The 20,575-nt window shown below is 43.4% G+C and overlaps 3 protein-coding genes across 4 annotated transcripts; all 3 read right to left on the reverse strand.

The window, feature by feature from the left end:
- Positions 1 to 484: 484 nt before the first annotated feature.
- On the reverse strand, positions 485 to 6,239 carry LOC103630633 (ATP-dependent 6-phosphofructokinase 6). The gene is made up of 14 exons (XM_008651686.3): positions 5,575 to 6,239; positions 4,646 to 4,692; positions 4,490 to 4,529; positions 4,316 to 4,378; positions 4,088 to 4,225; positions 3,059 to 3,217; positions 2,922 to 2,975; positions 2,611 to 2,679; positions 2,375 to 2,504; positions 2,114 to 2,154; positions 1,759 to 1,983; positions 1,542 to 1,587; positions 1,300 to 1,451; positions 485 to 1,081 (listed from the first exon to the last, which is right to left on the reverse strand). Exons 1-14 carry the CDS (start codon positions 5,914 to 5,916, stop codon positions 860 to 862), a joined length of 1,728 nt encoding a protein of 575 aa, XP_008649908.1. The 5' UTR covers positions 5,917 to 6,239; the 3' UTR covers positions 485 to 859.
- A 1,257-nt stretch (positions 6,240 to 7,496) lies between these two features.
- On the reverse strand, positions 7,497 to 11,319 carry LOC100280280 (uncharacterized). Its single transcript, NM_001153208.1, is given in 13 exon segments — positions 7,497 to 7,756; positions 7,838 to 7,950; positions 8,280 to 8,329; positions 8,420 to 8,490; positions 8,578 to 8,650; positions 8,893 to 8,990; positions 9,083 to 9,149; positions 9,552 to 9,632; positions 9,728 to 9,895; positions 9,991 to 10,158; positions 10,236 to 10,532; positions 10,632 to 10,853; positions 11,228 to 11,319. Coding segments are annotated over 13 exon segments (1,500 nt in total). The 5' UTR covers positions 11,267 to 11,319; the 3' UTR covers positions 7,497 to 7,703.
- A 1,753-nt stretch (positions 11,320 to 13,072) lies between these two features.
- Positions 13,073 to 20,341, reverse strand: LOC100194088 (uncharacterized). Of its 2 annotated transcripts, NM_001359391.1 has the most exons (14): positions 20,025 to 20,341; positions 19,302 to 19,368; positions 18,274 to 18,999; positions 17,676 to 17,731; positions 17,153 to 17,282; positions 16,957 to 17,073; positions 16,701 to 16,838; positions 16,397 to 16,465; positions 16,274 to 16,315; positions 16,106 to 16,174; positions 13,972 to 14,043; positions 13,833 to 13,886; positions 13,614 to 13,755; positions 13,073 to 13,450 (listed from the first exon to the last, which is right to left on the reverse strand). In NM_001359391.1, exons 3-14 carry the CDS (start codon positions 18,955 to 18,957, stop codon positions 13,404 to 13,406), a joined length of 1,620 nt encoding a protein of 539 aa, NP_001346320.1. In that variant the 5' UTR covers positions 18,958 to 18,999; positions 19,302 to 19,368; positions 20,025 to 20,341; the 3' UTR covers positions 13,073 to 13,403. The 2 variants fall into 2 exon arrangements, with proteins under 2 accessions (NP_001346320.1, NP_001346319.1); NM_001359390.1 differs by lacking the exon at positions 19,302 to 19,368 and having other exon boundaries at positions 20,025 to 20,315.
- Positions 20,342 to 20,575: the final 234 nt, after the last annotated feature.

Consider the following 20,575-nt stretch of genomic DNA (forward strand, 5'->3'; position numbering starts at 1 on the left):
GTTGCATGGTTGGCATACTCTGGATCAACGTATCCGAGGGTGCCAACTAGCATGACTTCGGACTTCGGTGGCCGAGGCCCGTGGACTTCTGACTTTTTTTTTCTTTCCTCGCGGCGCCGGAAATTCTGTAGGGCAGTAGGGGAGTTCGGGCTTGGTACACAGGAACAGAGGTGGTCCGTGGTTGTGCGTTGTGCCACCTCCCGTGGGAAAGAATGCACAGGCACAGCGTACTTGACTTGTGCATAGACATCATGTATGCATTCCGCGGCTTAGTATGAGAAAGATAACTTGTGTAGGTTGCATTCCGCTTGACTACGTTTTAGTATTCTGACAACTTGTGTGTAGACATTAGACAAGTATACATTCTTGCATTTTGAATGAGAAACAGAGCATGGAGTTAATCACATTGACAGAGCGCGCGGTGGCATTAAAGGCTAAGAAAACAACATGGAAGGTTAAGAAATTAAATTGGATGGTATAGAAAGACGACAAATAAGATACTAGAAGATAAAATTAAAATGGCATATGTAGAATTGTCCTTACAAATTTCACGGTGCCAAAGGAAAATGCACGGTAGTACAGATAGGCGAAGACAGATAGAACACCAGCCGATTGCATAATAACTGCAGCAAATACATGATAGATGGAGAGCCTCTAGTAAGTAGCTTCATCAATGGTGTTTCTTTATTACGCGTGCTAACAGGGCCCACATCCGCGTGTCCTCCTACACAACTCAAGGCATATGCATAACGACTAACAACAAGAGCAAAACTCGTTGCGTGGCGAAGCTGCCCAAGCACCAGAGCTCAGAACGATAGTAAGTAGGTTCTGTACACAATTGCGGTGCACCAGCAATCACTTAGATCTCTCCATTGGAAGAACACGACGAAGATTGATCGAAAGACCTCACCACGCGAGAGCTGGCACCCGTTGGCAGTGGTGGCCTGTTTGCCAGCCTATCCGCCTCACTCGCTTCGTCGATATCCTTCTGACTCAGGAAACTTGGCTGGTTGGTGGACGACAGAAGCCTTGCCCACATCCTGTCAGTGACTTTAACCTTGTTCCTTGTGGATGTCACCCTCTGCCATCAGAACAAGAATTTGGTGCTCATCATCAGTGTGCAGATCAGTAATGCACTTTTTTTAATTTAATTGATCTAGTTATGTTTCGTGACATGGTTCACGCACAGCGCCTGCTGAATTTAGGCAGATGTAACAGAACTATACAGCAGATGTCACGACAAGCATTCAGTCAACAAGCAGAAAAATACCGTAGTGTCTGTAAGGGGTTATTACTCACGTAGAAAGGTATATAGGTATGTCTTCCGTTGACCATCCCAACAGTGAAGCTGTACCCCGCCATTGCACCATGGATAGCACTGTGGGCTAGAAGTGTACAGTAGACATTGTCTGATGCATTGCTTGGAATAGCACGGACCATGTATGTAGGATCTGCCAATTCCGATGGAATATTGTCACAGACCAATCTAGAAATGTGTTACAACTATATCAATAGCAAAAATAAGAGTTACAAATGGCTACCTATGTATTTAATCGTCATCTCCATCTTTTTGCTTTTGAAGTAGTCCTACGAGGAATTAGCACAAGGCCTATTAAGCAAAACTTTCAAGAACCACATACAGTATAGTGGAGCCATTTAGCTCATTTGCAATACCCGAGACAGTGAATACCAAACTACAACATAAGATAAGTGGCTCAAATCCAGCAGCAAGAATATTTTAGTTATATAGTTATGTACCTTTATCTTGTGAGTCAGCCAAAGACCAATATCAAGAAGCAGCTTATTTCCAGACGCATCTTGTTGATCTGATGTGGCTAAACTTTTCGCGATAAGATCCTGCCCTGCTCCCTCAGCAACAACAATAACCATGTGCTTGTTCTCTTTCAGCCTCTTCTCTACATATTGAAGCAATCCACCCTCTCCATCCAGATAAAATGGAGACTCTGGAATCAAACAGCAGTCCTGTCGAAAATGGAAAATCGTAATTCTAACACTGATGTTTGAAAAAAAAATACTCCGGCAAGCGAGCAAGAATAAAAAAATAATAGACTAAGCAGAACATAACATCTACAGGTAAAGGTGTCATACTTACCACATCTCGACTAGCAAGAGTAGCATACATCGCAATGAACCCTACAATAGTAGATAAGCTGGTAAAGTCAAGATGGCTGAAGCAAACAAAAAAAGAAGGTTCTTTGCTCTGAATCGAGAATAGAAATGTGCTATGTGAACTAAGAGTGCCTGGTTAGTATACATGATAGGCAGTTTCAGCAACTCAAGGCACCTAGATATCATTAAAATTACTATGCAAAGATATAGCAGGCATCTCTATGGAATCTGTTAGAATACTAACCACTATAACGGCCCATCAGTTTTACTAAACCTATTCCATTCTCAGCACTGCAAGCTTCCACATGAGCTGAATCAATGGCACGCTGGGCCTCTTCCACAGCCGTATCAAAACCAAAAGACTTGTCGATGATCTAAAATCAATAGATTTGTGTGTCACATTCACATGAGTGGCCATATTAATGGGGTATGTAGAGACGGCTTTTGAATAGAAAGTAAACATATCTTGCAGAATATTACCGCAATGTCATTATCTATTGTCTTTGGAACTCCAGCAACAGAAACTTTGAGGCCACGCTTCCGGATTTCCTGCCAATAATTTGTAAGTGATGAAATAGTCAAATAGGGTAAATAATATCTTCAAAACTGACTATTCCTGCTTCTACTGAACATATAGGTAGACCATGTTGTTTCTAGAGTAGCACATGTCAAAGAAATCAAAATTACTATATTCTTATTACTACAATGCTATTTTACAGAGGGTCCCTATTCTTCTAATTTTTATACAGGAAACCAAATGTCATGAGGACCGCATGACCAGTGATAACTACCTTGAAGATCTCATATGCTCCCTTCTGAGTTCCATCTCCTCCAATGATATACACCTGGATAAGGCGCTCTAGTATATCAGTCAACTTCTCCAATCAGAAGAGTTATGTGTTATATCAATAGGTGCAATCATGTTTACCTGGTTGATTCCACGATCTTGAATGTTATCAACAATCTTTTTGGTATCATGGCCACCGCGTGATGTTCCAAGAACTGTACCACCCCTTTTGTGGATGTCATTGACGCTCTTTGGTGTCAGGGGAAGGTAGTTGCTAGAATAGAAACCCTTGTACCCATTCTGTAATAACAAGTTAAGAAACATTAAAATGAAACCCCTATTAAAATATAGGATCATAAGAAATGATTACCATGGTCAGCATAATATTGGTTCTTGTCATTAAATACCTAGTACATGTGACTAAAAACAACAAAATTCAGTCTAAATATCAACCCTTATTTCTTTTTTCGCTTAAGAAATGGGAACAAATCATTTTTTCTCCCTTAATTGATACTCCCTCCGTCCCAAAATAAAATTTGTTTTACCTTTTTAGTTGATTCATACAATAATTAATGTATTTGTTTTATATATATGTCTAGATTCATCATCATTCATTCGAACACAGACATAAAAGCCGAGAGCTAAAACGACTAATATTTTGTGACGGAGGGAGAGTACATCAGCCCCCTGATGCCAGCCCAGACCAAAAGCTTATTACATGTAATGCACAGCTATCCAACCGTATAGGGCCCCAAAATTGGCCAAGCACACTAGGTATACTTCATAGCTGCGCTTTGTTTTTATCCATTGCAGCCAATTTTATCCTGGAACAGAAATTTATGGATGGCTTCATTTCCACATTGGCAATCGATTAGTTCCTCTCTCTACAGAGATTACAGTATAAATGTGCCGCATAGTACATTGTAACTAACTCTTATGAAGGAGCTGCAGAGTACATTAAAATGTTTCATTCAAACATGATCTGAAATTTTGTACACAACACACTAAAATATGATGATATACATAATAAGATGTGAAAAGAATCTAAAGTAAGGTGACCTTTACTGAACAGCAGCAAACTATAGGGAGAAGGATTAAAGCTTGTATGAGATGCAAGATTTATCTAAAAATATATTGGAGTGATATATGACCATTAACACGAGAATGCACCTGTATTCCAAAAATGCTGCTGACATTGTACATGTGTGACAAGCCACACACCAGTTCCCTGATAACAGTGTTAAGCCCAGGGCACAGGCCTCCACAAGTTACAATGCAGGCTTTCACTTCATCGGTGCCAAAATAAACCTAAAAAAGGTTCAAGTCCAAAGGTTTCTGTCAGCCTAGATACGAGTGATGAGTTCCCGCAAGTAAACAAGGTGGCTAGGGGTATCTTACCCTCTGACGAGGCCCAGCACGACGGAAGTGAACACCACGCCGACTGTTCTTCTGAACAACAACCTGTAACAACAGCAGATATTTTTTTAATATAATAATAACAGCAGATATGACCCCTTGAAAATTCAGTGTGACAATATCTCAATGTAAAATGTTGATTAAACTCTCTTTTACCTTTTGAGGAACGGTGTCATCTTCATTGACAAAATACTGCCTGGTATGATAAGAAGAAAATTCCAGCTTAACATATATCGCACAGCAACACATGGATAGAAATCAATCAAACGAACTGAAAGCAGCCGAGCAATGTATAAGCAAGACGAGCCATACTTGACAGTTGAATAGGCTGGATGATCTTGTAGTGGATTAGGATAAGTCTGCCAACAAGAAGAAACAACAAATCATCAAATCGACCATCATAGTTTCCTTTAATGTTGTAACGTGAAGCTGTGAATGTTCAGCATACGTCAACAAAAGTATAAAAATGTCACCAGTAGAGTACTCCGCCTTTTTTCCTACAGATTTCCATTTTGGTCGAGTGGTAACAGTTTTTTTTTTTTGCCTTTTTGGCAGCATGCACGAACCAGACAATAGTGATACCTTGCTTCCCGCACAAAACATAATCTCAACAGCTAACTAATCAGGCAATGGTTCACATGATACCCAGTTGCCCACATCTTAGAATCTTAGATCATCTCCAAAGAATCATTCTAAATTTCACTCTCTAAATTATCGCTTCCTATATATTTCCACTCTGCAACAGCTTTTCTATAGCTTGTTTGAATAAAAGATAGCTATACATGGATAACCATTTAAAGGTGTTGGAGTGTATTTTTTAACCAAATTCTTTAACTTTAGCAATTACGAAGGATATAGAGTCTCTAAGAGTTGTCCTTATATACAGTAGTACAAGGACTCGTTAGCTAAATTTAGCCCACCTTTGAAACGCAACTAATTAAAGGGTTGCAATCACGCTCAACGGCCACAGCATCCTAGCCTCCAGAAATGGATCTCCATAACCATAACAGGAAATCCCAATTGACCAAATGCCAAAACATGGCAAGCAACCACCCCCCTCCAAAATAAGTTACTCGCACAACAATCACTAAGCTACAGAAGTAGAAGCCTACTGCACAAAGAGCATCAGCAGACCGGGACGCGACACCGCTAGTCCCTACTGTGGCGCATCACCCCCAACCCAAATACTCGCCTCTACAGAGACAGGGGGGCGGGAGGCGGGCAGGGGGGAGCGCGCTCACCGGGATGTCGGGGAGGTAGTCGGTGAAGTGCGGCACGTCGTCGAGGACGTATCCAAAGTCGGCCTCGGAGATCTTGACGTAGGCGGCGTCAGCGAGGCTGACGGAGGAGGCGTTGCGGAGCGCGCGGAGGTTGGGGTACGAGTCGCGGGAGATCCGCACGCACGTGGCCGAGAACGGCAGCGCCGCCTTGGGCGGCAGCGCCGGTGGCACCCCGTGCTCGTCGTCGTCGTCGTCGCGCCCCAGCTCGTCCCGCTCTTCCTCCTCCTCCTCCGCCGCCGCCGCCGCCTGGTGGTTGTGGTTCTCGTCGGCGTCGTCCGGCGGCAGGATGATGTGCGACGCCATCGTGGGGAGCGGTGCGATCGGGACACGGGACGGGAGGGAGAGGCCTTTGGGTGTGTCGCGCCGCGGGTGATGGATGGACCGAGGTTTAGCAGCTTTGATTCGATGTCAGCAGCAGCACAAGCAGAAGCAGATGCAGAAGCAGACGCGGACGAGGCGGTCGCGCCTCCGGTGTGTTTTTTTAATAACGACGAGGCACGGAAAGTGAGAGGGCCCCGATCGGTCGGTCGGTCAGAGTGCAGTCGTCGGCAGTTGCCGCTGGTTTTGATGAACGGAGGAGGTAGGTGTGCGCGTGCGTGGTTTTGTGGCTTCCGCAAGTCGCAATGCCTGCGGCGGATACGGGGGAGTTGCGTCGCGGTTTTGGCGAGAGGCACGGCCATGCGGCGAACGGCGATGTCCGGTGGCCTCCACCGGGCGCTTCTGGATGCTGGCCGTAGCAGGCGGTGTGCGCGCACCGCTGCGTGTTTGCCTGTTTTGGGTTCGCAGTCGCAGCGCGGGGCTGTGGGATCAAGGCATTTTGTGTCGTCCTGTAGGCTGCAGAAAGAACCGGGGCGCGTGGCGCAGCCGGCGGTGATGCCTGGCCTAATTGATTCCATTCCAGCGGCCTCCGCCCATAGCCGCCCGTGCGGTCGCTGGTTTCAGGATCAGGGATGTTGTGGGTCCGCGCCACCGCCACCCATCGAGCCACAGGCTCACATGTGATGTGGGTCCAGGCAAATCGTACGCCTCGCCCTCGCCGCCGCCACTCTGCGTATAAGCCGGCAAGGAGGGTCAATTCCCTGCGTCGTGTGATCGTGTCGCTATCACAAGTTCCTAGTGCCGCACGAAAACGGCGTGCTAGGACAGCAAACTGGAATTTGGAAACTTGTATCCTTTTCGTAGTCTATACGATAATACTATAACGATATCTAATCTACGTATCTGTATACTTACAAAGAGGAGGGATTCTGCAGTTCGTCTTCTTTGACTTCCGACAGTGCTCTCATCCCGTAGGTCAAAGTCCGGCAGGCTGATTGATGCATATTATCTCCATCCTGTCTCTCTTGTACAAAATTCACCTGGGGACGGTTTTACTTTAGCATTGATGACTCAGCAAGGCTCTCCCCCCGAGGACACGACTACACGAGATTGGCGTCAGTCAGAACTTCCTCAAGTTTTCTTCTGCTAATGAAATCCTGGAAAGACGCATCCACAATAGATCAAACCTACACTCTAAAACCTCCTTCACAATTCCTGTGTTGAAATTCCTGCGTTCTAAATGAGTCATAATCGTTTCGTTTTACCTGGAACATCAATTGGTTCTCGTACAGATAATAGATGTAGAGAATAGCCAGCCTTATCACAACAATAATAACAAGTGCGCGAGCGCGCGCGCACACCAGAATCGATGGAAACGGTAACAGCCAAAATTGCAAAAATGTGGACGTCATGAACTCATGCATCCAACAACAGGAAAAGTGATACGCTGGTCCTTTCTGCTTCTGGTCTAAACTGCAAAATACGTTGGCAAAATATTTCTGCACGAGCGCACCCCGAAAGCTCGCTTGTCCACATAAAATAAAATCTAGCGCCGCTGCGAAACTCAGAAACGAGTCGCCAAGGGGCTTGATGATTCTTACCACAAAAAAAAAACATGTTTGGCGTATACATGCAGAGGGAGTAATTAGGGGGGGCGCTAGAAACCACATGCTTTTTTATTCTGTGGGGGGAGTAACTGTCCCAGCTGAGGGCCGTTGCAGGCTTCACATCAGTTGTTGGAACAGGTCATGCAAGTCCGATGCTGGATCCTCTCACTTCGAGTGAAACTTGCGGCTAACAGACTCGTAGCTAGGAACATGAATAACTGCAATAAAAGCAATTCAGTTAGTCGCCATACCTTGTCGGGCACCAATGCACCATGACTACTCGAAACTGCTGAACATACCGTCGCCCCACGATGCCATTGTGAGTGGTGTAGACATCATCTCCTTTGCGGTTGACAAAATGTCATTCAAAGTGATCTCCTCAACTGTTTTCAGGAAATACTCGATGGGCTTCCTGAAATTTCAGAAACATAGAATCAGTTGAAGATGACAACAGATCTACTGGACTCTGGAGAAATGGACACAACTGCTGCATGGATGCTTTGGATCTGATTGGACTCAAAAAGACTATACCAACTTAGGAGTAACTAGGTTGTCTAAGCATACATCCACACCCCTCAACAAACTGAGCGAGACTCAGATCTTTGGATGTGCTTGTACTTGTTGGGACCCAAATAGAAAATCTTCCAGCATGACTATATTGATATTTTTGCAAGGATACGGTGCATAAATGTAGCAGAAAATAGACCTAATTTATGTACTAGCACAGCAATACTCTCGTACCTTTCCCCATAAGTAAGAACCTGTCTTCCAATATCTTCAGATGCTATAGACTGCAGAAGAGGAAAAGTGTGTACTGTAAAGAACACTTTAGGAAAACGGGTCATACAGTTAGGATTTGATCAGGAGCAAGAACAGTGTACCCTTGATTCCAAGTTCATCAGAACTGCAGATTTGGTTGCCTCTTTAGCACGATCAAGTTGTTCTTGTGTAACTACAGGAGGTAAAACATGGAGGACAAAGGACTGTGACTGATAATGATCAACCCAGAATAGAAACAGGAAACTGGCAAGAAAGAAACCTTTTCCAGGTGTCGCAATCTCCAGGAGTTCCCCTGCTGCCAAATCCACAGCCTTCGATGAAAAGTCTGGGCTCTGTTGAATGATAACATTAAAAAAACAGTCAGCTGCATTAATTGTTTGAACACAAGGGCGTACACAATTTAGATTACTAGAGACGAACGGCCCGCTTTGAAACGCGCAAAAGAACAGATAAAAATTGAGCAGCCATGAACACGCGTCAGGGTCCGGAGCTATGCTAAATGACGTGAAACACGGACGTGCCCTGAAAAGGCATGAGGTTTTAATAAAAAGGATGCTCCAGGAGAGAAGCTTACAGTGACTGCATAAATTCCAAAAAGGCCCGAATTGTTATAGACGCTATTGAAAGCAGAGAATGATTCAATCTGTTGGAAGTTGGTCAAGACACGGAGATCTGTAGATATAGGATCAAAGGTCGTGTTAGGATTCATCACATAAGTTTGTTTGCATAACTCTATGACAGTAATGATTTATAAACAGCCATACACAATCGAGAATGCATTCCCTTTCCAGGCCCACCAGCAGAGAAGGACCCTCCTCCTCCCATGAGCATCTACAGACAACAAATTGATCAACATACCTTTGAAGCACTATTAGATTAGCATATGCAACAGCACATGTGATTGTTTTTTAACACCGCTAGAAGAAATGGCATACACCGCACGCTCAAGTACAGATGAGACTGCCTGAGAAATCTCAGGACATGTCTACCGGGCACACATGCACGCACACTACTCACACTGTCACACACCCACATGGTTCCCTCAGGGGGGAAATCCCTGGTGAGGCACATGAGTTCATCCCAGGCTCCCAGCCAGGAATCGAACCCGGCGAGCACATGAGATAACATGCAAAGATAAGTTCCAAAAAAGAAAGCATCAGCAATTCTAATATAGAACAAATGGCCTCAAGTATCCATAAATAGTTAGATCATTTAAACAGTTGTAAGGCATACCTGAAGCACTGTCACAACCATTGCAGTTTTCTCTTGATTCCAACCACCTGGCACCTCAAAAGCAAGTGCGATGTGTGTGTTCTGTTTCCAATGAATCCAATTTTAAGCATAATTGAAGTAAATCATTCATAACCCCTCAAGAATAATAAATTAATAATGCAATGCCAACAACTCACTGGAGAATCTGCTTGGCAGCGATAGTCTCCTCCCACGTACACAGATTTTGGCTCTTCAGGACGTTTCACGCACGGAAGGTCAGACAGAAGTGGTTCTACAACTGAAATCAGCGCATCATGATCAACTCCTGATGCTGCAAGAACCATCCTGGGAGCAGTGTAATGTTCCTACATTTATCATAATTTATCATAACAAACAAAAAAGTCACAGAGACGCTTTCATGACTGAGCATTGACTTGGGAAATAAATCACTGAATCTTACAGCAACAAATTCCTCCAAGCTGCTAACATCCAACCGGTTTACAGCAGATTCTGAAGCCATCAAAGGTTTTGCCAGTGCCCCGGAATATCCAACCGAATGAAGGGCCTCCAGAAGTAGACCTTGAGGATTAGCAGACGCATCAGCTATTTCAGATTTTATGTTCTGGAGCTGTAGAAACGAAGAACGCCATTAGTACATAAAAGGATGAAAAAAAGAACTTCAATTTATTTTCAGTGATAAAGTACCTGCTCTTTGACCTCCCAATCGAGGAATGCTGGATTCCTCACACTGTCAATGAGAACTTCAACCATTTCTGGTGTATAGCTCTTCAATGCATCATAGGTATAGCTCATTTGTTCACGGGAAGCTGATGCAGAGACATTTCCTCCAATGGCTTCTACCTCACGAACTAACCGTAAGTGAGTCCGATTCACTGTGCTCTTGAAGGCCATTCTCTCCAACAGATGTGATACTCCAGATGAAGCAGGTGTTTCGTAAATGGAACCACAGTCAATGTACAGACCCACAGATGCTGCTGGGCTCTGAGTTAAGTCCATAAGAAAACATTGATGTCATGGAAAAGAACGGAAACAAAACAAAACAAAACCAGAACTTCAACATATGTGAGAGCAGGGCAGTACCGATGATGTCTCCGAGGCGATCTTGACGCCATTTGGAAGAGTAGTGACTTTTGTCTTAGATGGCTCTACAAAATCTGGTAGAGGTGAGGGAATGCTAATGCCTGGGAGTGGAACATCAAGGGGAGGGAGTTCGCTTGATTTTCCACCAAGAAGCCAGCTGAACAGACCACCTGAGGACTGCTTCGCAACACTTGTACTGGCAAGCCTAGAAGCACCATGATGCTGAAAATGAAAACAATACAAGAATGGAATATGTCTTTCAGGCTAGAGAATGCGTCAACAATTAGCATCAAATAAGTGGGAAACACAACTCAAAGGGTATGTGAAATCTAACACTGCAAGACAAATTTGAGAATGGACAACAACCAAAGCTGCCTGCCGAATTTCTTTCTTATGGGATTCGTTTCATCTGTGTCCCTACTCCCTAGTGCCTACAAGGAAATAGGAGTAAAGAACCCAGCTTCTGATTCATCGCCACATGAGAACGACACTCAGGCGACCCGTTCGGATCTAACCTAAGTGCAATCATACCCGAGTGGATCGAGACGTGCATGCAACGGGGAAGGGGAAGGCAGGGGAGAATAGGAGGGCGGAACCTTGAGGGAGCGGAGGTGGCTCCCGGCGGCGCGGTACATGGTCTCCGGCGATACGAGATCCTGCGGCGGCGGAAGAGGAGCAGAGGCCGGCGGTGAGGGACGGTGCGCGCGTGCACAAGCTTTGGGGTGGAGAGAAAAAGGCCAAGAGTTCCGCCTCTCACGTTGGGCCGCTGGGTCCGTGGGCCTAAAGTTTTTCTTTCCCTTTTGAGGATCAGCCGTGGGCTTAAGTGAAAGTTGATTCCATCGCTTTAGGCTTCATTTCTGGACCACGGGCCCATTTGTTTCCGATCGCATCGCACAATACAAGGTTTACTAGTCATAGCTTATTTCGAATTTTATACTATCATATACGATCTACTGTCTACTAGTCATAGCTTTAGGGCATCTCTTTGGTTGTTTCGTCCGACATGCGTCACCTCGCCTCACTAGCTTGGGCCAGCTAAGCAAGCCATTTTAGTTTGGATGAAAAAAATATGAAGCGGAATTGAAAAATATGAAGCGGAGCAGTCAAAACCAGGGTTTTACAAACCGGTTGGGAGTCAAAAACCGGCCAGCGCCGATAACCGATTTATTGCGATTAACCATGATAAACCAGTACAAACCAGTTTTTAATTTTGACCAATTCTAGAACAGTTTATCGGTCCATACAACCGATTAATCGGTCACTAATTTGATAAACCGACAGCGGTACGTTAGAAACCAAATCTCTTTTTTTTTGCCAAATAAGGGTCTGTTTGGTTGGGTTGTGGCTGTGAAAAAAGTTGTTGTGGGCTGTGAGTTGTGGAAAAAGCTGTTGTAGGCTGTAAGATGTTAAAAAGCTAAAAACCGTTCGGTGGAAACCACTAAAAGTCGTTAAAAATTCTTCGATATATGTTTTCACAGTTCCATCCGAAAAGTCACTAAAAGCAGGTCCAGGGGTGCTTTCAGATTTGCACTACAAGAAAGTCGGCTTTTAGAAAAAGCTGCTTCCTGGATCCAGCCTTTTGGTTGGCTTTTGGCTTTTAGGGGGCAAAAGCCAAAGCCAAAAGTCAAACCAAACACACCCTAAAGCACATTGATGTCATAAAATTTAAACAAAAAATGCATAAATGTGATCACAAGCCCAATAACAATATTTAAAGGTTCAAATGTATTACATGGTACAGTTTCATTGTTCAAATATTTTCATGTCACGATTTCACAGTTCACAAATAACATCGAAGATACAATAGAAGGTGAAATTATTCATGCAAATCAATTGATTTTTTTATTTGTCTTCATGACAAAAAAAAAATAAATGGGTCATATGAGCTCAAAAAATGTTATATAGTTTTTAGATTTTTATTGGGGGTGCATGCAGTTCAAATTAGTATTTGTTTCGGCTAGCGCATAAAACATCGCTTGTACAATATAGAAAGGATGAGTTATTTTTAAAAATTCTGAACTTCTAGACGACAACTTATAAGTGGTGTATTGCATGTAAAGTAACTTTCATGAATAATTCATAGTATCTATACAAAAGTTGGCATAAAAAGTTTTCAAAATTTATAAGTTTTTCCAAATTTTAAATCAAAAACTGGTGTATCGGTATTACCGGTAGGCACCGATTACCAATTAGCGGGCCGGTAAGCCGGATGAACTGTTCAGTTTGATGAACCTTGGTCACTATATATCTTATCCACCTTTTAAACGCAAAAGGCAAATAGCATGGTAAAATGTTATTTTCACTAAGCAACACCTTGTTTGTTAGTGGCGGACATGAGGCCATAAGACCGGCTCAGAAGGCGAGACAGACAGGCACCAAGAAGGTTAGGGGGAATTGAAGGGATTTAAAGTAAAAAAAAGGTAAACTGGTGCAGAAATAAATTAGATTGAATATGACCGACTTCAATTGCAATAGCTGGAAAGAAAATTATACTCATAACCATAACCATCGGTTAGGTCGGTTAGGTCGTAGGATGATGTTTCTACCGATACCTAGGGTTCAACAGACAAGTCTTTTTTTGCACTCTCAAAATTGCACTTCAGCAAATCAAAACTCTCGAACTTGTGTGCTTCTGTAGAAATATAAATGGTCACATTTTACTGTTCATGTAAAAGCTACTAGCAGAGGGTACAATACAAAATTTGGAAAATATGTATTGCCAGTTTATCGCTCTTGTACCATTTAGAAACTAGTGAGAAAAAAACATTGAGTTTAATCTTTCTGCAACTTGGCTGGCGCTGTCCTCTCCTTATGGGATGCTGCATTAGGGAAAAAGATCAAAATCATTGATTGTCCATCTTGAACACAGCTAAGTAAAGAGCATTCATCTAATTTTGGACATCCTTGCTAAAAGCCAGGGTGCATGAGATTGACAGCGGAAAGGCATCCTCGTTTACGTTCAAGGGCCAAGATAAAAATTACCTGCATATCTCCTTTTCTTGTTAGCTCTTCTTCTCTTGCGCTCAGCCTGTGTAAGTTCCCCCTCTTCCTTAACATCACCTTTTCCTTCAAATATCTCTTCAGGGGCAAGCATTGCAGCATCCGAAACAGCTACAGGTGCAATCTGAGAGACAGAGATCATCACAACAAAAAACACTCTGATAGAGCAACATCACAGGGAAAAGTGAACAATTTTTGTACCTCTTCCATGGCTAAAGCAGGCACATTTGCTTGCACAGACATATCCTCAATGACCTGAAAAGACAATAATATTTAATTCCATACGGCGAAAGTACTTAGCAAAAGAGATTGGAAATATGAATTTTGAAGTTATCCTTACTGGCTTTGGAGCAAAGTGGAAATGCGATAGCGCATCCAATTTCAAACATATCCTCTTAAATAAAGTATTTGCCTAGGTAGAAACAGTTATTCATTAGGCAAGTACATATGTAATCACAACAGAAAAACAAATCACAACAGAAAAACAAATACATATAGCATCGACAGAGTGAGTTGGGTGAACCAAGGCCAATGCAATAAATCTACCCAAATAATGTAAAACACCAAATTTTATCTATACAAGTATATAATATAACTATATACACTTATCAAAACATAGCCATAGTAACTGACAGAAACACATGGTCCTTTGAGGTGGTCGCATACTGGCATCCTATGACACTGGGGCATGTCTAGACACATAGGCACTTCACTTCCTAGGTGACAACGTAAGCCCATAGCTAGGGCCTTGTGATGCCTTATGTCGTCGGGACTCAAGAGTCAAGACATTGGGAGCACACATGAAAGCCTAGATGGCGCCTCAAAAACCATGCCGAATCCAGTTTTTCATGTTAGTCAAACAAGTTATTTTGAAAACTACTGCAACCAGGGGCGGATCCATGTAGAAGGCATGCTGTCCCTGGACACCAATGACTTTTGGCTTGGTCCATATATAAAACTAAATCTTATAGTAGACGACAGCAGCCCAATTTATACAAGGACATCATCTCAAAAGCCCAAAAACCAACAGACAGCTGGCCGACCCATAGAGTTTATAGCCCAGCACACTCGTCCGCGGCGCCGCCGCCTAGTCTAGACTGCAATCGTGCGCTATTCCTTCTAGATCAAGGGTTGCGGCAGCCGCATCGTTTTGTCTTCCAGCTTCCACATCACGAGCGGACGACGGCCAGAAAGAGTCAACAATACTGCAACAAGGAGCTGTCGTTCAGCCATTGCCAAGCCGAGAGCAGGTAACAAGCTTCTACTTCGCCCAAGTCCCAAGACGTGTATGGTAATGGGTACTGCGGAAAAGAGTGTTCTTTGTTTTTTCTATCAATTTATTAAAGTACTTGTATGATGGATTGAAGGTGATGGCGCTGGCACCTTGCTCGAATTGATGGTGATGCACGGCCTGCCTTGGTGTGAGGAGTATTTTTGTAGTTTTTATTTGTAGGATGAGTGTTCTTCCTGGAAAAAAAGGGACCAATGTCTACGCTACGCAGTTCCTCTGATTGTTTTTACATCTAATTTGTTGACTTGCTACTTATAGAGTTCAGTGATTATTTTAGTGAAACAAATTCTAATTTGCTTACTTACATGGCTGCTCTTAGCCCCAACAATTGTTTTGGTGACTTCAAAGCAGAAAGCTTAATGGAATTAGATAAGCTCTATCCAGATGATTTTAGTTCAGATGAATTGAATGATCTTGCTTATGATCTTCCTATCAGTACTTCAATATCTATGATTTATTTGAAAGAATAGTATTATTGTTAATTATCAAATTATTTCATATCAGTACTTCAATATATGACACATTAAATTTTTATTTTCAGATTACTTCATCTTTATCTTTTTACACTGCCTTATATTGATGTCTATGCTATTTAGCTATTGACTATTGGCTATTGGCTATTTTAGATTACTATGAAAGAATTTAAATGGTTTGTATCTTATAACCTTTTATTTTAATGTACCGTTAAAATATAAGTCGTTACACTAATTAGAAACTAGAACCCTTTTATATTCATAGTTTCTCGGTGACACCGTTGACCAAAAATCCTAGATCCGCCCCTGACTGCAACTGATCCAATGAACAAACTATAATTTGTGAAGTACAATCGATAGGAAAATTCATGGCATACAGGCATGCAGCAAATAAACCATGAACAAACAACATTGTCAATAGCTTATTTTCTTCATCCCAAACTATAAATACAAGTAGTTATATTGCAGTGATCAAAATAAACAGATGAGTACAAGAACTTTTTAAGCTATATGAAAATAGTAACGCCAATCATGATTCATGTAAAAGACAGTCAATAAAAACTTTTCTGTAAAATACACTTGAGTAGTGCAACACGCACCCACCCACCCACGCACCCACCCCCACCCACACTTGAGTAGAGCAACACGCACGCACACACACACACATTATCTCCCCTTGTATTCTTGCTTGCGAGTGAATAATTACTCACCTCTTCCTTTAGTTCATCTGAAATAGAAAGTGGGGCAGGTGCAATGCCTGCTTTTTGTGCATAGTCATCCTGGAAGAACAAAACCAACAGCACATTAACTTATTCACGTACTAATGTTAAAATCAATCAGTACGAGAGGAAAATAAATAACATTGGGATAGTGCAAACCTCATACAGTTCAGCAAGACCCTTCTTGCTCTTAGTTTCATCCTGATGAACAATCACAATAATATAAGATACCAATAGCACAGTCATCTTATGGCTGCCATGGAGGAGTTTCAGTTGTCATACCAGTTCCTTGTGCTCCTTTGGAGCTTTAGATGGCAAGAGAGACGGCTTCTCAACATCATCAAAATGACTCTGTAATGAACCCATCAAATCTAAATATTAATAACAGAAACATAGAATTGCAAGAGCGATGGCTTCTCAACAACATCAAATTTTCTCTGTAGGGAACCCATCAAATCTAAATATTAATAACAAAAACATAGAAAGTGATCATCAGACATTGATTGCAACAAATGCACTACACTACCAAGCTGAAGTTGAACACCATTCACATGAGCAAAAAAAAGGGGAAAAACCAAGCATGTACCTCTGCGATTCTTTTCTTTATCATTTCTTCAAGGGAAGCTGTCACTTCCTCGGTTATTACAGGGGCAGGTCTTACATTGTGCTCAAAATCAAGGTCCACTTCTAGGGCACTGTTTTTGGGCCTCCTAGAAGCAGTAACCTAAAAAGAACAGTATGGTTTATTAATATTTACAACTGAAATGAAATAAATTATCATCAAATGGTAATAATGCATAGTTAAAACATAAAGGTAGAATAAAATGCATTGTTTTTAGAACCTCTCCCTGCATGGTCCACGTGCTGGGTTCAAGATTAGCTTTCTCCATTTGCTCTATTTTAGTACGCATCTTCAGACGCTCCTTTTCGTGAGTTGAGAGACCATGTTCTTGTTCATCCTGCACAAAGGAGAACCATTGAGAAACTAGCATATGTGCATGCTCCAACAGAAATGAGTCCGTCTAGTGTGGGACCAACATTTCCATCATCATTCTCACTGTCATGGAGTTCAACTTCATGTGCTTCATCCTTGAATTGAACTTTCTTTGTGGAACCATCTCTCTTCTTAGCTTGCTTGTTGTGTCCATTCTCAAAAAAATCTTCATACCTGGAAAAACCCTTTGCTGTTCAGATCACATTGTCATATGGTATTCTATCTGCAGATGCATTCCAAGTACCACAGTGGCTACACTTTGTCAAGTTTGTGCATCAAGAACAAAGTAATTAGCTCCTTCTGCACCTTCCTAAGATATTATCAACAAACGCCAGTTATCTGGTTTTCAATCTGAATGATTGCCACTTACCAGCATCATTTATATAATATAAAAACCTCTTAGCCTTTACCAACAATCTACACAAAAGTGATGCCATGATAGTGCAAATAAAGTTAACATACAGTTAAAGCTCAGTATACAAATGCTAAGCGTTTTTTGAGAAGAGCCCAATCCAGAATGATTCACACGAATCACAATAGCATAGTAAACTAGCATAAAAGGCTTACAGAATATCTCCACCGCCTGCTTCACCATCCTCGTCATCATCCTCAAAATCTTCTAACTGCATATAACAACATCAGTATTGAAGCTAAACAAGAATAATATCTTTACTAGCATATGGTTTATAAAACTTACAATATTGGACATTGTAACAACCAAAAACAGGATCCTAAATTCAGGCAGGAAATTTGCTGAAAAAGTTATATCATTACTGAGTTTTCTGTGCTCTAGATACTGAGTTACTTTCCCTTTCTCGTCTAACAGAAATTTTAGCTGCAATTCTAAAGATATCCCCTACTTCAAATTGTTAACCATTTTTTTCTATACAATAATTACAGATTAATTTGATATAACTGAGACAGAGCGAAAAAGAGAGATTGGCCATAAAAGCCTTATCACAACAAAGAACTTGCTGAATATTCTGAAGTGTCTCTAGATACTTAGTTATTTGCCCTTTCACATCTAACAGAAATTCCAGCTTCACTACCTGACGTACTGCATACTTTTAGTTCTGTTTAATTGTATCCTATAATCTATACAAAATGCTGAAGATATTGCTAGGATTGGAAAAATAAAAAGAGAGAATAATGATGAAAGCCTTACATCCAATTGATCCTCATCTTCATCCTCAGTGTCACTCTCAACCATCCAGTTTTTCACTGACTTCTCTCTCCGTTTGGCTCCATCACCATACTCCTCTTCTTCACCCTTCTCCAGGAACTCCGTCAATTCATCTATCTTCAGGAATTCATCCTCCACACCATTCCCTCCTCTCCCATCCAGCTCCGCTTCTTCCTCCTCCTTGTCACCCATTTCCTCCTCATCGTCTGTCCCCTCCAACTCCTCCCCATCCTCTGTCCCCTCCAACTCCTCCGCATTCTTCAATTCCTCTGAATCGCTACTTTCTCCATCCTCCTCCAACTGCTCACCCTCCGCGACAGCAGGCATTTTCAAAGGAGGCTGTTGCGAGGAGGGTTGCTGCACGATGCGACGGAGCTGGCGGCCCAGCTGAGGGAGGAGTGGGCGGGCAAGCAGCTCGATCTGGGACCAAATCTGCTCGGCATCGAAGGCAGGGTCCGTGAGGAGGGTAGGGAGCGGTGGAGGCTGAGCAGGGTAGAGTGGCACCAGTGAGGAGTAGATGTGCTGCGAGGCCGCTCGGGCGGCAGCAGCAAGGTCCGCAGAGGGGGAGAGGAAGAGTGCAGGGTCAGCCTCAAGTAACCGTTGTAGCGCCGCCTTGCCCTTCTCCGCAGTTACAGCCGCATCGAGCGGCTCGTCCAAGTCCACCATCACAGTATCACACGGTGAGTGGAAACAGACGGCGGACACGTACTATACACCAAAGAACAAAAAAAATGGAATATCAGATTCGAGCACCAGACACCAGAGTGAAGGCAAAGCATGTCAAATGCACAGTGGCGGACCCAGAATTTGCTCAAGACTAGGGCCTCTACCTAGCAGTGAAAACTAACCGTTATGCCCCTACCCAATGGCGGCCCACAGCCCACTGATGTTACGTATAGAAATAACTAAAATGAAGATAAAACTTCTAATAGATACAATGATTGAACTAAAATTTCTAATAGATATGTCAGAGTCCTAGTGCAAAGATCTATTCAGTTTTAAAGCAATACCCGGACTGCCTATATTTTCACACATTTGAAGAAGGAAAAGAGTATTGCCAGAGAATTAGTTCACACCCTGCAAAAACATACATGTATGATGACCTGGTGTTAATATGAAATTGCAAACAAGACTGTAATCTAAAAATTGTGCTTTTCACTTATTGGAAGAACATGTAACTAAAAGCACTACTCAGCAATCAAATGTGATATAGAAAACTTTGTGCAAGTAAGCAATTCAAACATCAAGCGAGCCATATTGAAAAGTGTTAAACAAATAATATATTGTCTAACGCTCCTACTTGAATCCATATACGACAGAATATCAAAAGCCTCAGACAGTCTCAAAGCAAGGGCTGCAACAATCAGGTAGCAGCATGGTTATCACGCACCCCGGCGAGGCCAGTCAGCCTCCGGGGCGCCTGGACGCCTAGGCGATAGTTAGACGACTAAGGTATATATGTATATCCTATCCTGTATGACCATCACTGTAGTCACTAGTCAATACTCAATACTCAGCTTCAATATTGCTCAGCAGCAGCAGATGCGCGCAGCAGACCAGGCTACCTAGGCGTGGCGCGCAGCAGACCAGGCTACCTAGGCGTGGCGCGCAGCAGGCTACCTAGCCGTGGCGCGCGGCGGGCAGCAGAGACGGCGGCGTAGCGCGCGGGCGAAGAGCAGAGGCGCGCGGAAGGACAGAGCGGGCAAGGGAGGCGGAGGAGGGGCAAGGATTACCGTCCTCGGCGTCCAGCGAGCAGTCCGGGAAGGGGAAAGATTGGGCGGTAGCAGATGTTTCCCTGTTCCTTAAATACTACCGCGACAGCCGTGCTGCCGTGGGTGCCTGCTCGCCTTGGGACTGGGCGTTGGCGGAGCCGGCAGCCGCGGAGGCCGGAGTGCAGCTACCTCAGCGGATGGGGAGCACGGCGACCTCGTCGCCTCGGCGGTGGTGCCTGCTCCGGTGCTCCCGCTTCTCTTCTCCTGTCCGATGTCCGTGATGGGCGGCGGCGCGACGCTTCGGGAGTTCGGACCCTGGGCGCGGTCACGAGGCAACGGGACGACGTAGGAGGGGAGCAAAAACATGCCCTAGTTTTTTTATACGTATATGGGTCACTTGTGGGCTAAAAACTATATGGATATCACGGGTTATTGGGCTAACGATTAGGGCTTGGGCTCTAAAGGCCTTAAGCTCATATATTACTTCTAGTTAAAAGGCGCTGGGGTTTGGGGCTCTCTCCGCGTTTCACGCACGGCAGCGCTGGCGTCGCGACACGTGCGGAAGACGGACC

The sequence above is a fragment of the Zea mays genome, chromosome 6, assembly GCF_902167145.1.
Source record: "Zea mays cultivar B73 chromosome 6, Zm-B73-REFERENCE-NAM-5.0, whole genome shotgun sequence".
NCBI classification, from domain to species: domain Eukaryota; kingdom Viridiplantae; phylum Streptophyta; class Magnoliopsida; order Poales; family Poaceae; genus Zea; species Zea mays.